The sequence below is a fragment of the Nansenia antarctica genome (genome assembly GCF_963989245.1).
Source record: "Nansenia antarctica genome assembly, chromosome: 10".
NCBI classification, from domain to species: Eukaryota; Metazoa; Chordata; class Actinopteri; order Argentiniformes; family Microstomatidae; genus Nansenia; species Nansenia antarctica.
Genome location: NC_137680.1, coordinates 6,120,741 through 6,138,619, shown reverse-complemented (window position 1 = coordinate 6,138,619; position 17,879 = coordinate 6,120,741). Strand labels below are relative to the sequence as shown.

At 42.4% G+C, this 17,879-nt stretch overlaps 1 protein-coding gene across 1 annotated transcript in view; it reads left to right on the top strand.

Moving 5' to 3' along the window:
• The window catches only part of cyth2 (cytohesin 2), a gene marked incomplete at both ends in the record, with an annotated part of 22,742 nt that extends 16,268 nt beyond the window's left edge, over positions 1 to 6,474 (top strand). The window contains one exon of the mRNA XM_080540566.1: positions 6,348 to 6,474. Within this exon, the coding sequence (XP_080396692.1) occupies positions 6,348 to 6,474 (127 nt within the window). The remainder of the gene's footprint in view (positions 1 to 6,347) is intronic.
• Positions 6,475 to 17,879: the final 11,405 nt, after the last annotated feature.

The following is a 17,879-nucleotide window of genomic DNA, read 5'->3' as shown; positions in this document are numbered from 1 at the left end:
GATGAAGGCTTAAAGGTACAAGGAGAGGAAACCACTTTAGACGATTGGGATCTAGCCATAGTTTTTTCTACTGTACTCTACTCTTTACTGCTTGTCTCCAGGTTAGTATGTCTATATCAGCATTATCAAAGTCACGCTTTAATACTGTAGTCTCTTTGTCAAGGAAATGTCGGTGGCCATTGCTGTTTGTATTGTAAGATGTGTCTTAATTCAGTGATATTGACTGCTCAAGCCTAGGTAAATTGACTTCTGTTAAGAAGGACTGCTTTTTTCTCTCACTTAATTGGACAGAAATATGTTTGATAACATCGACGACTTTCAGCATATATGAAAGTAGCAATGTGTTTTTTTTTTAAAAGAAGGGAAAAAAAGCATGGTAACACTGAGTTGCTTGTTTTGCCTTCATAACGTACTCATTCTCATGTCAGGTTGTTAATATTGCTGCCAGGCCATCTCTTTAGAAATGTTCCCCTGAAGCTGACGAACAATAGGAACATTGAGCAATGAGCTCCGGCGTTTCCTTCACAAGACTCCTTAATACTCTCCTTCATACACCAGGGGAGCCACCCCTCCTAAATTTCGTTGTTTGGTACCTGTACTGTAGCAATGACAAATAAAGTCCATTCCATTCCATACACACACATAACTGTTAAACCCAAGTCTATACGCTATAGTTGGGTTTCAAGAAGAAGTTACAACGGCAGCTTATTACAATGTATACTTTGTTTTTTTTGTAAATACATGTTAGTTATATTTGTTTACAACACACATAGAAATTATTTAATTTATTGTTTATTTTTGTCTAATCTTTTTTTTTTTTTTTTTGTACAAGCTACTGTAGGACTGCATGTTGAGATGAATCAAAGCATCTTCCATACATACCGATGGACCAGGCTCGTGTTAGTATTGGCTGCATTTGAGAAAGATTGTTAGTGTTCCCTGTTCCCTGACAAACAAGAATTTACCTCAGATTCTTTACCCCTGAGGTAGAAGTTGCCCTTAACCAAAGATCCCAGATCATGTGCGCCTTTTCCCAATCCTAATCTTTATCATTAGGGGGGATGCAAAGCTAACTGATCCTGCGGTCGGTGGTTACGAGCAATGTCGACCCAGTTTCGGGCTTGGTAAGCACAAATATTAGACCATGTACCCCCCCCCCCCATCTGTTGTAATAGCTTTCAACCCTGGTTTTTCCTTATAGGTGAAAGAACTTAATAGGTCTCCATTTCATGTGCGGACACATCAAGTTCTTTCACGTCTTGAAGGCAAGGAAGACTGTCATGGCTCTCATCTGATACAGCTAAACATTTTGACTTAAAGTGATTTAATTGTAGGACAACAAAACAAGGGACACTAATAAATCTTTCATGTATTTCTCATTATCTGAAATATTCAGATGTTTTGATAACAATGTTAAGGATAAATGTCTAATGATACATTTTGCCTGAATTTCCCCATAGATATTTGCTTATTTGCATTAGTGGTTTGTCATTGAATTGACAGTTTTAGATATGTTATTAAGGCAAATGCAGAATTAGGACTATTGTATACTGCACTTTATCAATTAGTGTTTCACCGGCTTTCCAAGTGCTGTTCTTGTAAATTGACAATGCAAAATATCTGTAGTACCCTCTGGTGGCTGTCAGACAGTACTGCAATGTCCTCACTGGGTTTGCTATAGAAATGTAAAACGCCATCACTAGATAAATTCAGTTGACCTCGCCACAACTACCACAGATTTTGATCAAATGTTGTTTACATAACAAAAATACTACAGCTCCTAATCTGAATTGTCACCTCTGTGACTATAGATAGAGGCCTTCTGTTCTGTTCTCAGTGTTGGTTGTTTAGTGTGGCCTTATGGCACAGATCTAGGACCAGCTTACCCTCCCCCAGTCATGTCCAGGGGCGAAAACATTATCAGTGTCCAGGCCCTACTGAGCTGACGTACAGATACTGATTTTCTACACTACATTACACTGACACCTAATGGACCTTCAGTATCTGGGTATTCTTGAAGTGCAAAGTTGCCAAAACGTAGTTGAGACGTCAAACTTTTCCACTCAACAAAGACTGACTTCTTCTTCAACTGTAAGAAAGGACACTACCTATACTTCTGCCGTCAAGACCCCACCACCACCTCCCAGAATATTGTTTTATTTTGTATTTATTTATTTTATTTACAGCGAGGTAAAGATGGATAGGTCATCTGTGCTAAATGTAGCAAAACAAAACCACGGTACACTGGTGCCAGTAAACTGTAGTGAAACAATAAAAAGTGAATTGAGACGAATCTCTCTTGAGTGCTTGTGAGTGATTTTATCCTAGAGGCAGATAAGCTGTGGACCAGGTTGTGTTGTGTCTGTGTTGTCTTTTTTTTTTTTGCAAGGTCCTCTATTGAATTAGCACAAGGGAACATTGGACTCTGGGTGTGTGTCTCTACGCATGTGAAAAAAGAACAGCTGATTTAGTAGTACTTAAATTGGCAGATTAAACGCTCCTCTGTGTCACTAACTCTGCTGCTCAGAGGCCTTAGGAAGACGGTGAAGGGGAGGGCGCAAGCACTTCAGGCTTAAAGGGGTCACCCAGGTTCAACACGGCCGAGGTGTGTGAGAGAGAGAATGTGTCACCCAGGTTCAACACGGCCGAGGTGTGTGAGAGAGAGAATGTATAGACAAGGTCAGGTGGGGATGGACGATAACCAGCGGCGATTCTACATTAGGGGCAGGTGGAACAGCGCCCCACTGTGGCGCTGTAGTGCAAGATGCTCATTACATCTGAACATTGTGGCAACGTGTATTTTATATTTAATACAAAATAGTGATTCAATTGTGAAATTATATAAAAAATTTGAATTTGTCTTTTAGTGCTGTTTTGGAGTAATTTCGTGTGTGTGTGTGTGTGTGTGTGTGTGTATGGAGTTAATCTTGAGCCAAATTAAATCAAAAGCAAAGAAATATTTTGTGAGAAAAAAAATCCACTTTGTAAGCAAAAACATAGATCCGTAAGCAAAAACATAGATTTGCACATTTTTAAATATATTTTTTTGTTCTCAACTCTCAAAACATTTGTTTACAAAGCTCAACTTTCTTTTGCAAAATTAAAATATTTGTTTGCTAAACCTGTTGTTTGCAAAACAACAGCTTTGCAAAACATGAGATTTGCTTGCAAAACATGAGATTTGCAAAACTCAAAACATGATTTGCAAAACAGTTCCGAGTACAGTCAGGGCGGGACCTACAGCAGAAAGAAGTAACGCACGTCCCTATTGGCCAGTGTCGATCCGAGTGATAGCTTAGGGCGGGCACTTAAACGGAAGTCCTTTCTTTCAGACAAAAGTTTCCCCGCCAATCCACAGAAGAAGCATTGATATTTCCATGAGTGATACTCTCACCATATTCCTGGCAGATTTCTGGTATGTTCACACTAATGTTTTTATGTTTGGACCGGTGCATGTAACTGTGGCATTTTCCGCTCAATGATAATACTTTCCCTTCATGTCTTCATGGCAGAATGGAAAACCAATTATGTCAACCTGGCAGAGCACAGGTCCAGGTAGGCCGTTGGTGCATTTCTTCCAATTCATACATACATTTGGCCATGGTGTTGTGTTGGAAATAAGAGACAAAATATGACTTGTTTTCCAGTATTGTACAGCTTTTGCATGACTGGAATCTAACTTTAATATTATCTCAAGTTTGTTTTACCTTGTTGCAGGAAACCATGGTATGGCAGCTCATGCGGAGAGTGAGGGATAGACTCGCCTCTGTCATCAACAGAGAACCCATTGACTTTGAATACTTGCACTTTGTTTGCCGTCAGGAGTTGCAGTTCGTTCGAGCTGGGGCAGCTTACCTTGGCCTTCCTGCGGGTGTAGTAGACAGTGTACAACAGTTGTCAGAAATAGTCAGCGGTTATCTCTCTCAGAGTATTGTCCCCCCCACTATTCAATGATGTCGCAGGTGTGGTGGAATGGAGTGGGAGTGTGGGCCGACCCCGGCTAAACATCGAACGTCAAACCCTCCTCAATCTACTCAGTACTGGGTTACCACTAACTTCTTTGACTGCTCTCCATGGGACTTCAAGGAGAACTCTATAGAAGGATGCAAGAGCAAAACCTCTCTGTTAGAAGTTTATATTCTGACATAACAGATGATGAGCTTGATCAGAAGGTTAGATCTATAAAGACAAGGCTGCCTCATGCTGGCTACAGGGTAGTGAAAGGTTCTCTACAAGCAATGGGGCATCGGATTCAGTGGAGAAGAATACAAATGTCAGTGCAGCGTGTGGATGGTGCAGGAATAGTTGCCAGGATGGTCCAGCTGTCTTGCGTTGCAAGACGGACATACTCTGTGCCCGCTCCCTTGTCTCTCATCCACATCGACACCAACCACAAGTTAATAAGGTGTTATTTATTTTACTGAACTAATTCTAATCATTCATGATTTTATCGTAATATCAATGCTGTCTGTCTAACTATTAACTTTCTCTTAGGTACAACATTGTGATTTTTGGAGCAATAGATGGCTTTTCAAGAAAGGTACCGTATTTTTTTTTCTGTTCAATTCATCATTCACTACTCTGTGTGTGTGCGGCTGGTTTTCTCCACCCTTTCGCAGACTCCGATCCAGTGTTCACCTGCCGTTGGGCAGGTGTTGCTACTGCATTGGCGGTTGACGGCACAGGCTTTGATCGTAATCCCTCCTACCGTGTCCTGAGTGTTCTATTGCTGCTGTTTTGTGTTGTATGTGTGCGTGGCACTCCCTCCTTTTCTAACTCAAGTGTTCTGTCCGCGGGTGATGAATGCTTGTGATAAAGGGCTATATGAAGAGAAAAAAACTTGACCTGACTATTTGATCTTGTACTACACAAGTGTCCCACTTCACTTCCTATAGATCTTTTACCTGGACACAGCTGGGAATAACAAAGCAGAGGCGGCTTTTGGATTCTTCATGGAAGGAGTTCAGAAACATGGATGGCCATCAAGGCAAGGCAAGCATATACAGGGTACAATCTTTGTTAAATGATCAATTTAAAAACACACAAAATACCAATTCCAGGGTTGCCACAGTTCCGGAATGTGCTTGAATTTAAAAAAAAAAAAAAATCAAGTACTTGATAGTGATTGTCTTTATAAAGAGTGCCGCTTGAATTTTTGGGGCTTAGCTGCACTCATTTACAGCTTTTTCAGTGGCATAGAAGAGACTTATTGAAAGTTTTGCTTGTTTCTAACAATATAGGGTCAGTTTCACAGACAAGGCTTAAGACTAGTCCTGAACTAAATCAAACTTTCAATGTAAAATCTCCATTGAAGATGTTTTTTAGTCTGGGATTAGGCTTAAGCCTTGTCTGTGAAACTGGCCCATAGTGTTCTCTTTCAGAGTACGAGCCGACCAAGGGGTTGAGAATGTAGACATCGCCAGATGCATGTTTTACTGTGCGAGGTACAGGTCGTGGCAGCTTCATTGCTGGAAAAAGTGTCCATAACCAGAGGTACAGTATTTGAATACCAGAGCTCAACTGTTTTAACTAAATATTTGAATGTGTCTGTCTAACCATTCCTTGCAGCACACCTCAGAGTATAAATTATGCCTGCAGCCTCTCCGTTGCTGTAAACTAAGTCATTTTAGTTATAAACTGTTCCAAAAATAGGGATTGGAAATGCTGAGTTCAGTATGAAAACAGCTCAGGTGTTTTGCTGCTATTAAATAGTGGATATTTCCAAGTTCAAAGTTATTGTAGTGAAAGCCTCTTATCTCATATGATGTATGTATTTTGAACAGGGCACTCCTGAAAAAGAGAATATTGTTCTGTAAGGCTCCCCTGTATAAATAAAGGTTAAATAATTAATGTCCCCCCTCCCCCCCTTCTTAGAATAGAACGCCTGTGGAGAGATGTTTGGAGTGTAACGGCTCAGTACCACGACCTGCTTCACTGTTTGGAAGATGATGGCCGCCTAGACCTGTCGAATGCTGTCCACCTCTTCTGTGTGCAGTATGTGTTCATACCACGACTACGATCCGATTTGAAGTATTTCAGTGAGAGCTGGAATTGTCACCCCTTGAGGTTAGAGGGAAATCTGACACCGAATCAGCTATGGATGATTGGCATGCTGCAAGCACCTGTGTCCGAGCCAGACTTGACAGCGGGTATGTATCAAAATCATGAGACTAACCAGCTAAAATGGCCAGATGGGGAAGCAAAACTTAAATGAAAGCACAGCATCTTAATATAAACGATGCATCAAGACTGATCTCTAATCTGATATATGGGTGTGTAGATTGTAGATTATGATCATTCTACTTGCCAGTAATCAATGTCTGGGTGGCTTTTATTTGTCATTCCAGATCGAGCAGGCGATTGGGCAGCCCTCTCAGCGACAGCAGAGTGACAACAGTGAGCATGGCGTTATTGTCCCAGACATCCAATGTCCCCTGTCAGCTGAACGACTTGCTGTATTACATCACCAAGTGAATCCCACCGCTGAGTCCTCATCCTTTGGCCGGGACATCTACTTCCGTGCTCTTGAAATAGCGGTCGGAAATGTAATTTCACTGTAATATTAGGAAAAACCAAACATCTAGAGATGTAAGGGATGCAACCTTTTTTTTGTTTGTATGTATGCTTTCTGGTGATCTTGAACCCTAAAAAAATCTGAAGGCTTGGGTATACCCCCTTTCCAAGTAAAATGAAGCATGTAGATGGTGGGGAAATGGCCTTCATTAAAAGTAATGTAAAAGACTGACCCCCTGCCTTATTTTTTCTTTTATAATGAGAAAACATCACATGGTATGCTTATTTTGGATTTCTCTCAATGTGTGTCTGCTAAGGTGAACAAAGCTGTGCACAGAAATGTTTTTACTTTGTCTTGTGAATAGCGTAATTTGAATTGAATCACTTTAATTTGCCACAATTCGCAAAGGTTACATATGAGGAACTTGTCTTAGTGTTCATTTACAGCACAGTGGTCAAGGCAGTATTCAAGATTAGAAAATATCAATATACATTTGTACACTATTTAATGTGCATATTGCACAGTATACATTACAAACCAGACTCTGGCTGTGGACAGGAAAGCTAGAGAACAACCCCCCTCCAACAGACATGGGAATCCCTCCTACTGAAAACCTCCCTCCTGGCTCAGAAGCACCTTGGTCTCCATGGAAGACTCAACCGCCTAAGAACAAGAAGGGCACGATCTAAAGCTGCTCTGGCCAGATGGGGCTACATGACTGGCCCAACCACCTGTGAATGTGGAGAAGCAGACCACACTATGGAGCTCTGCCCTCTGCTACCCAACCATGTTGGGCCGTGTCCTCTACTGGCCGGCCATCTTCTTCTCCATGTTCATCTTCAGGTTGAACATGGGCTTCAGCCTGGTGGAACCGCGGTAGATCCACTCACTCCGCTTATCATCCTGCGGACGACAACACCACATCACCGCTATAGAAGGACGTGTTTTCGTGACATAAGTCATTTAGGCAGAGTGTACACCATCAGGGTATATACAGGAATCTTGAGGTTAATTTCAATACCTTTCTAAGACTTTTTAAAGACCTTGTCAATATTTTTCCAGACCTCACCGCCACTTCGAGCTGTAACCGTTGACATCAGTGACACCTTTAACTTAACATTTTTAGTTTGCAATAGACTAGACCACTATCATACAACAGAATTTCCGGTTCATCTTTGTTTTTTTATAAAACTAATAAATTCACTAAAAGTTTTTAGGACTCAAACTCTTTGGACAGAGTCTAATTCAGAAAAATACCAACAACATTCAAGACGTCATAAAATCGTGATAAGACTTTTTAATACTTATTAAGGGTCTTGATGTTTTCAAAATGTATTTATCAACTTTTAATACTTTTCAAGACACCACGGGATACCCTGTTCATACCACGCTGCTCTTCATACTAAACACACCACAACTTACTTTTGAACGTAATCTATTCTAACCGAACGGTGACGGACGGTGTACGTACCATGAAGAGGATCTTGACAAGGCTTCCGTCGACCTCCTCCACCCGGCTCCTCAACAACGTCCCCTCCCCCTCCGTCCAGATGACCTCTCCCACCTTGAGCAGCACCATGGGCCGGTTGGGGTAGGCTGTTATATACTCCTCGATGAAGTCTCGACGAGACACGTCCTCGATATCGTCCCAGGTACGCTTCACTAATCAGGGGAAGGAGAGAGAGAGTGAGATGGAGAGAAGAGGTGGGTGGATAAGGATAGATAGAGAATGAAAGTAACCTAGAGAGGTGACAAGCTGTGGGAACCATACATGAAGAACATGTAGGATAGAATACATTTTGTTTTTGTTTTGTTTTTTATTCAATCCAAAATTGATGCAGGTTGTGTGTGTCTATGTTTGTGATCTTTGTTATTGTATGTTTCTCTTTCTTTGTCTTTTGTTGTTTTTTCTTTGATGTTGGCATATAAAAATGATAATAAAAATATTGTGAAAAAAAAAAACTAGAGAGGAGACTTACGGGGTCGGCAGACTGGGTAGAGTTCCGGCAGGGACACATAGGAGGCGTAACCGTCATCGAAGAAGATCAGGAACCTAAAACACACACCGACATAGGATCTGATAAACGCTTTTCACAAACTTGTTTTGAAATAAATGGCACATCAACAGTTTGTTTTATTGACATGCTCCATAGAAAGCCAGTGTTTCCCCTTGGTTTGCTGCCTTGGGGGGGGTGGCATGGACCCCCCCCGGCCCAGGGGGTAAGACCCTGCTACATACCAGCGTCATGTCCAGGGGTGTACTTGTACATTAAGCTGCCTCACGCTAGGGAAACAGGAGATAGGCCCCTAAGGGCCGTTAGGCTCCAGAACCATCGGTTCTCAAGGCTACTTACTTATGTGGTCTTGACTACCTGTCCACTTTCTCACCCGGTTCTTGCTCTCTCGCTCTCTGGTGTGCTGACTAGGGGTGGGATGATTAGAAAATGTCATGTCACGATTATCGTGGGCAAAAAATTATCGCGAGAATTTATTTATTTATTTATTTTATTTTTTTTATGCCAATAAAACACACTGTAATCACTTTAACTTAGATTTTGTTGTATTTTTAGGACATTTTAAGTCAGTAATTCAAATTCAGATTCTAGTGGCACATATCTCTGGCCATAATCCGGGTCCTTAAGAAAGAGCAATTCCTTTTCGGCCAATCAGCACCTTTCATTAACGTACCCAAGGAAGTTTAAAGAACGCACTCCCAGTGTTGCCAACTTCCAGAGCCCCTTGGCGACTTAATTAGTCAAAAGCGACCAGCGACAAATCTAACTTCCTTTTCTGGTCATTTGGGGAATTACTGTAAAGCATCTAACATATCCTGTATTCCACGGTTCACGTTACAACCGAGCTCAGGAGAGACGAGTAGGGATACAGTCTATGGCGAGCAAGGGTTGCCGTCTCCTCTCTCCCTCAACACTCACTCCCGCGGCCAGTCTGATAGCAGCCGCGGGGAGCGTACCGTTGTTCCCCGGGTCCTCGCAGGGGGTTCGGGCAAAGTTCGGGAAAAAACGGACGGTTGTCATGTGTTTATACAGCATGGATGTTACGTGCCTAATGCCTTTGATGCGCACACTTGCTATTTGCCGCTTTAATCATTGTATTTAGCCTATAGCACAAGTCATGCATTGAATGTAACCTCAAGTGCTGAACAGTATTAAGTAAACCCAAAGACATATTACTGAACGGGCCTACCGGGCCCAGGCCCAGGGGCCCCAGAGATCAGGGGGCCCTTTGCATTTCTTGTCGCAGGGATGCCGGTAGAAAATGTCCTACTGTAACTGGGACAAATGAGATTCCTTATATGAACGTAAAAAAAACTATTTTGAATATACTTTTGAATATACTATCTTGAACAATTTTATAGGGGCCCACTATTATGTTTGTGTTATGCTAATAAATGTAGATCCACACAGGTATACAAACTGAGCTCCGTTTACTGTCAAGTGCCATTCATTCTCACAACACACACACACAGGTCGTAAAGCTCTAACGGACGTACAGAACGTGACGTCGTAAAGTGCAGACATGATAGCCATCGCAGAAAGAGACGCAAGACTTTTGGAGAGCAGGATATTGAGCTTGATGGAAGACGCACGTTTCAGATAGAGACCTTCAATGTTGCCATCGACACGCTTATTCAGAGCCTCGGACACCGTCTGGAGGCCTACGGACACCTGTGCAGTTTGTTCAATGTGCTTTTCTATGTCAAATCCAATGAGTCCAATGCCTCACTCATTGAAAAGGCAAAAGTTCTGGCATCTGCATACCCATCTGACCTAGATGACAGTTTAGTCGATGAACTAATTCAGCTCAGATCTTTTATTAAGGCTGAAGATGATAAAAGCCCACAAGGACTACTCCGCGTAATTATCGATTGTGGCCTGCAATCTATGTTTCCAAATGTCTATGTTGCGCTGCAGCTATTTTTTACTCTGCCTGTAACCAATTGCGATGGGGAGCGGTCATTCTCTGTGCTGTCCAGGTTTAAAAACGAATTGCGGACTAAAATGACGCAACACCGTCTCAAGGCTCTTTCTCTCATGGCAATTGAAAGCGAACTGACCAAATCACTGGACTTTAATGATATCGTGGATGATTTTGCACAAAGCAGAGCCAGGAAAAAATGCATTGCATAAGGTAAGACTATTTTATGATTGATTTAGTCTTATAAAGCCATCCTGTGGTTGCTATATATGACACCATAGTGTTGCCAATTGTTTTTGTTTGAAAGCGGTGTATTTTGTTAATGTACTGTTGTTGGCTTCAATTGAGTGTGGCATGCCTGTGTTGTAAATCCTGTGTCGTTGAAATACATGTGATTTTTTTCTAGTTATTGTGCTGTTGGCTTTGAGTGTTCCTCCGCTGTAAAACCTGTTGAGATGCAGGTGAACGTAGTCTTATATGCTGTTGGCATTGTGTTTACTTGCGCTCTAAAAAAAAAAAAAAGTGTTTGCGCTGGGGAGGGGGGGGGAGGGGGGGGGGCCTTTCTACACGTCCAGGCCCAGGGGCCCATTTTTTCATGATCCGTCTATGAGTAAACCACAATATATTTGCTAAAGCTTAGGGGCGACCGTGCCTTTTGCAGCCATAGACTGTCACTGCCTGGTAATAACAAGGAAGGCCAATGACAGTATCCCGTCTAAAGTTTTTCACCAGCCATGGTGAGTAGGCTAGCATACGTTACCTAGTGACTGACTGACAAGGCTGACTTGACAGTAACGTTACCCATGCAGGCTGAACAATAGCGCGAGACAAGTTCTGTGAGGATATTCGCGCGCGGCTCATGTGAGGAATTGCAATTATATTACAGTAACAGTCGCTAACTTGACTGCAAAAGTAATGTAGCCTAGGCTGAAAAATAGCGCCAGACATTTGTTAAACACAGTTTATTCATAACATACGATTATGACGATTATTCAAATAATTAAAATTCTCCACAATTAAGTTATCGCGGGTGTTTTTATCGCGATTAACGATAAAAACTATAATCGTCCCATCCCTAGTGCTGACACCATCCTGCTCTCTCTCATTCTCTCCTTCTCTATCCTCCTCTCTCCCTCTTTTGCTGTCAACCAAAAGGCAAACATAACAACCAGAGTATTTATAATCTAATAAGAGGTATACATTGATCCATATCAATTTATAACATAATTATAATTGAATATTGGATTGCTGTGGGCAATGTCCAACTATAAAAAACAGACATTTCCAATGCTTCAATGCAATCCACTGTTCATGTACTGTAAATATGCCATTATGGTATTAGAAAGATTGTATATCTACTAGACACTTTCTAGTCACAATAATAACGACCCATTTTAACCAACTTTCTCTGTCAGAACACTCAGCAATTATATTTGCTAACGTTTCATCTGCAGACATCCCACCCGGCAAAAAACTCTGTTGCGTCGCACGCACACACTTGCGCAAAATCTTTTATTATTCTCCAGCGCTGCCACAGTGCGAAGCGAAGTGTGGAGATAGGGCAGGTTATGCGAGACTACTGGCGGACTAACGTTACCAACGAGCCCATGGGCTTGCCACTCGCCATGTTCGGGTTGGATGCCCCCACAAGGCAATTGTAAGGGAAACACTGGAAGCAGAACCTGTGTGCATTGTTAAAAACATCCACATTATCTCTTCCTGTAAAGACACACACAAACGATCGCCTCGCCCCCCTCCCCCCCCCTCCACTCACCTACTGCGATTCATGTTATTGGGCATCTCTGCTACTATGCCAGCATACAGCCACACTTGGTTCCCGTCCTTGTACTTAGCGACCACCCTGGCGCCCACGTACAGTCGCTCCAGAGTAGGGTGATAGTCAAACGCCACGTGGTTCCCGGACAGCAGGCTCTTTCCCTTGTCCTCGAACTTCACGTTGAACTTATAGCCACTCCCTACAACACAAAGACAGACAGATGGAAACAGGGTGGTGTTCAATCTATTCACTACAAACAAAAGAGAGAAAATAAATACAAGCGTGGAACTTAAAAAGGAGCAAGGCGTAGGTCTGTTGGAAATATGCCACCTCTGGCCACCGTGGTGAAATTCAGTTCAAATGGTAAATGGACTGCACTTATATAGCGCTGCTCCAAAGCTGCTCCAAAGCGCTTTACAACGGCCTCTCATTCACCCATTCACACACTCATTCACACACCAATGGCGGCAAGCTGCCATGCAAGGCGCCGGCCCGCTCACTGGGAGCAATTTTGGGGTTCAGTGTCTTGCCCAAGGACACTTCGACATGTGGCCAGCCGGGGCTCTGATCTGCCAACCTTGTGATCATTAAACGGCAACTCTACCTCCTGCGCCACAGCCGCCCCAGTTCAAAGTTTAACATCCTCCCTAATGATACTACTACTACTACTAATAATAATAATCCCCTGAAATGGACATGGAGTGTCTGACATTAGCTGATGTGTTTCAGCATGGGTGCACGATTTGAAGAGGCCACCAGAACACCCTCCCCTAGAACACCCCTACTGGCCAGTAACAACATGTTTGTATGCAAACTAAGTGTCTTAGAAAAAGAGCTTTTCAGGACCAAAAACACTGTTCGAAAACGAGACATCTCATTCCCTGAGCACTACTGATTAAACATCAGTCATTGCATCATCGGGAAGCTTTTGGACAGCTGCTTTTTTGGGGGTTTTCTTACCGACTGGATTGATGGCGATGAGAGTGCCTTTCTGCCAGGTCTTGGCGCGTTTCCTTCCCAGAATGCTCATTCCCATGCGGAGCTCGTCGTCTTTCAGGTTGGGGTTAGGCTGAGTGGGGGTGTTGGTGGGAGCCTGGGACACAAACACCGCTGGCATGGGCAACGGCGGGTGGACGCCACCTAGAGGGGAATGACAAGTTAAGTAATTCTTTCTGTCTCACTCATATTTTTCATTTTATTGACAGATACAGTAGAGATTTTAGACAGGAAGGATGGGTGAGAGAGAGAGGAGGGATGACATGCAGGATATGTCCCCGGCCGGAATCGAACAGAGGTACATAGTGGCAAGATGCCAGAGACGACAAAATACTGTCTCATTGGGGGCTACCTGGTTTAGCCAAGGTTTGTTTTTATGTTTTAAGTAGTTGTAGGTAAACATCAAAACGTACGACAGCCCACGGCGATGACGTCATCGTCTTCGTCTATCTCGATGACCTCGGAGGTCTCGGCCCCTCCGCCTCCGTCGTCATCTGAACTGCTCTCTCTCAGCCCCTCCTTGCGGTAAGCCTGTTTTACTAATGTCTGGCACTCCGCTATGGACCTGGGGGACACAGACAGGAGAAAAACACATACAAGTATACATGTTATGTATATAGTATACACGCACACGCGCACACACACACACACACACACACACACACACACACACACACACAAAAACACTCACTGGTCAAAAGTTGCCTGCTCTTTCTCCTTCTGCTCCACCCACTCCTTTAACTCAGCGAGCTTGGTCTTCCTCTGCTGTACAGCCTCGCTCCTCTCCCAGTCCCAGTACCAGTCCTCCACCTCCATACTGAGAGAGAGAGAGAGAGAGAGAGAGATTTTTTTGATTTTTTAAAGTACTTTATTTTGTACTATATCAAAAACCTTTACACAAAGCCTTTACAAGACTTTACAATTACAAGATTAAAAAACAATATACACAACAATGCAACAATACAATACATATATACTGTTTCTCCTGTTTACATAGACTGCAAGCTTAGCTTCCCCCACCAGAAAATTAAGCAGTTGCCATTTTTTCTTACTATTTTTGTTATAACCTGCTCCAAAAATGTAACCAATAACAGAGAAGGTTTCCCCAAAATTACTGAAAATGTCGGTGAGCAGCTCAAATAACCCTAAAAGCCTGTTACACTCTAAAAATGCATGAAAAACAGTCTCAGTTAACCCACAGAAAGGACATTTATTATCCACCTCTGGGTTGATGACAGAAACAAAAGCGTTCACTGCTACAGCACCATGCAGAATCCTCCACTGAAGGTCTGCCGTTTGTTTTTTTAAAGGAGGCTTGTATAAAACCCTCCACACAGGTTGAGTGTCACTACCTGCACACAGCTTGCTCCTCCATACAGTGTCCACTCTGTTATTTAGCCATTTCTTATTTATTATTTTGACACAGTTTCTGTACCATGACTTCCTGTCCATTTTGTGTAATGTTGAGTCCTTTATAGAAAGTAGAGGACCAGACATCTCTCCCAGTACAGGGCTCAGACACACATTTGGAAACTCCTTCTGTTTGTCCGGTTTTAATGCTCCACTGCTGTATAAGCTAAGCATGCCCAGTTCCTCGACAGTCAACCTCTGTCTCCAGAGACCCAGCATCCTTATTGCATAGCGCTGGGACCTCAAGCCCAATAAAGAACACACAGCCTGAGCATCTTTTAACTCTGGTCCTGCTGTGTCTACCAGTTGTCTCAGGCATACCACTTCGGCAGCACACAGCAGTCCAGTCAGCCCAGGGCTTACACAGTCGCTTATGTCCATTCTTGCACCGTGAACAAGAGGCTCCTCCAGTAACCAGTGCAACGAATTAGTAGAAGCAGTTCTTATACACTTAAAAAATGTCCAACACTTAAAAATCCCCTGATAAAAAGGAGGAAGTGCATTTAGCCTTAAAGTCGTCGGGTCTGTTAAAAACAAGGATACATCAAGACCAAGACTATTCACCTTTCTAAGAATAAAAGAGGCAACTTCTCTCCAAACTAGATCTTTTGGTCCTAACAAATATCGCTGTATGAACTGTAGCCTCAAAGTCGCTGTTCTACTTGCTAAATGAATCAGTCCTTGCCCTCCCTCTTCTCTGGGCAAATACAGAACACTCTGAGGAACCCAGTGCAGGCGATCCCAAAAAAAATTCACCATCCTTGCCTGCAACTGTACCAACATGCCTGAAGGAGGCTCCACACATGCCAACTTATGCCACAAGGTAGAAGCCACAAGGTTATTTATTATCAGGACTCTGCCTCTATAGGAAATCTGAGGCAACAGCCATCTCCACTTAAACAGCCTTCCTTCTACTTTCTCCACCACATTTTCCCAATTTTTCTGTACAAACGTGTCATTTCCTAGGTACAGTCCTAAATATTTAAAACCATCCCTTTTCCAGGTCATGTTTTGAGGTAACACAGGTAATCTATTACGCCAGTTACCAAAAGCTAAAGCCTCACTCTTCCTCCAATTTATTTTGGCAGCGGACACAGCCCTAAAACTGTCAGCAATTCTCGCCAATATACCTACATCATTTTGGTTTTTTACAAAAACAACTACATCATCAGCATAAGCAGATAAAACAATATTATCTTGAAAACCAGGTATAGCTAACCCCCTCATCTCATTCCTCAAAGTTTGTAACATGGGTTCCAGAGAAATTGCATATAACATGCCAGAGAGAGCGCAGCCCTGTCTAATGCCCCTCTGTACTTTAAAAGGAGCACATAGGGCACCATTGAATTTTAACACACTCTCAATGTTCTGATACAAAACTTTTACCATAGCAATGAGACCATCGCTGAACCCAAAACTCTCCATAACCCTCCAGAGATAATTGTGCTCAACGCGGTCAAATGCCTTCTCCTGATCTATTGAAATAAGAGCAGTATTCAAACCCAATGATTCAGAGACACCCAAAACATCACGAATTAAATATACATTATCCAATATTGACCTGCCAGGTACACAATACGTCTGATCCCGGTGTATGATCTGGTCCATTACTTCTCTCAGACGGTTTGCTAAAGTCTTTGACAGAATCTTATATTCGGTGCATAAAATTGACACAGGCCTCCAGTTCCTGATATCCTGTAAAGTCCCCTTTTTTGGCAGTAAGGTTATCACTGCCCTGCGACAGGAAAGCGGCAAAGCACCCTCAGCCAGACTCTCATTGAATACCTTGAGAAGATCGTCTTTCACAATGTTCCAAAAAGCTTTGTAGAATTCCACCGTCAAACCGTCAATACCAGGGGCTTTCCCGCCACCCATGCTCCGTAAGGCAGAGTAGAGCTCTGACGAGTCCAAAGGTCTCTCAAGCAGCACTGTAGACTCCCGTGACACTGTAGGCAATCCCTCACAAAAGGTCTGTAGAAGGACATCATTCTCAGTGTACTCACTGCTATACAAAGCAGAATAAAACTCAATACATTCATAAACCTTGATCTTAATAAAGCCCCTTGAGCTTTCACACCTAGCAGGTCTGCTAAAGCCATTTTTTTTTTATTAAGGACTTCAAATTGCCCTTGATTACCTGTGGACCCAAACATTTTCTCAAGGTCCACTATCTCAGTCTCCAAATCTCTCATGGAGGTAGTGATGTCTCTAGTCACATTGAGAGTGTGTTGTTGACAAAGCATTTTAATTTCTATTTTGCCACAGTCCCACCACTGCCTAAGAGAAGAGAACTCATTTTTCCTTCTCCTAAACAGGGCCCAAAAAAAACTAAAAACATCTCTAAAATCTTTTTCATGTAGCAAAGCTGAATTAAAATGCCAATAAGCACTTCTAGGCACCAGATTTGGTATAAAAACATTGCACATTACCAATGAATGGTCTGTAAAACCAACAGGCATTATTTTGCACATTTTAAAAACATTAAAATGGTGCTTAAAACAATAAAAACGGTCAAGTCTAGCTAAGGAGACAACATTATCCCTACAATGAGACCATGTATACTGGCGCTCCTTCCCATGAAACCTCCTCCACACATCAACCAAGCCGTGTGTGTGTACAAGCTGTCTTAATGCACTTTGAGAAGCTGGATGGGGTTCATTGTGATTCCTGTCTAAACTGTTATTCTCTGTGCAATTAAAATCTCCAGAAAAAAATAAGAAATCATCCGGATTAAAATCGGACAATTTAGTACACACTATATCTAAAAAGACCTTTCTTTCAGGCCCTTTAGAAGGAGCATAAATATTCAATAAAACCACATTAAATGTTTCAAATTGTGCTTTCACTACAACAAACCTACCATCTACAACATGTTCTTACAGTATAAGAAGCAGGAATAAAACGTTTTGAGAATAAAAAGCCAACTCCACTGCTATTTGTAGTATTATGATGACTCAACACTACATTTCCTTCCCATTCCTTCCTCCATTCTACCTCATTTTCTTTGTCACTGTGTGTCTCCTGCATAAAAAGAACATCAATGTGTTTTAACTTTACCAGTTCATACAGCGTTGCACGTTTTCTCACATCTCTTGCCCCATTCAAATTTAAAGTTCCAACCTTAAAATGTTCCATGGAGAGAAAAGGAGTGACTAAAACACACAATAACAGTAAATTAAAAGTTGCCACTTGTTTTCCTTTCATTAAGTTGTTTTTTTACCTTTGGCAGTAGTTTCCTTAGTCTGT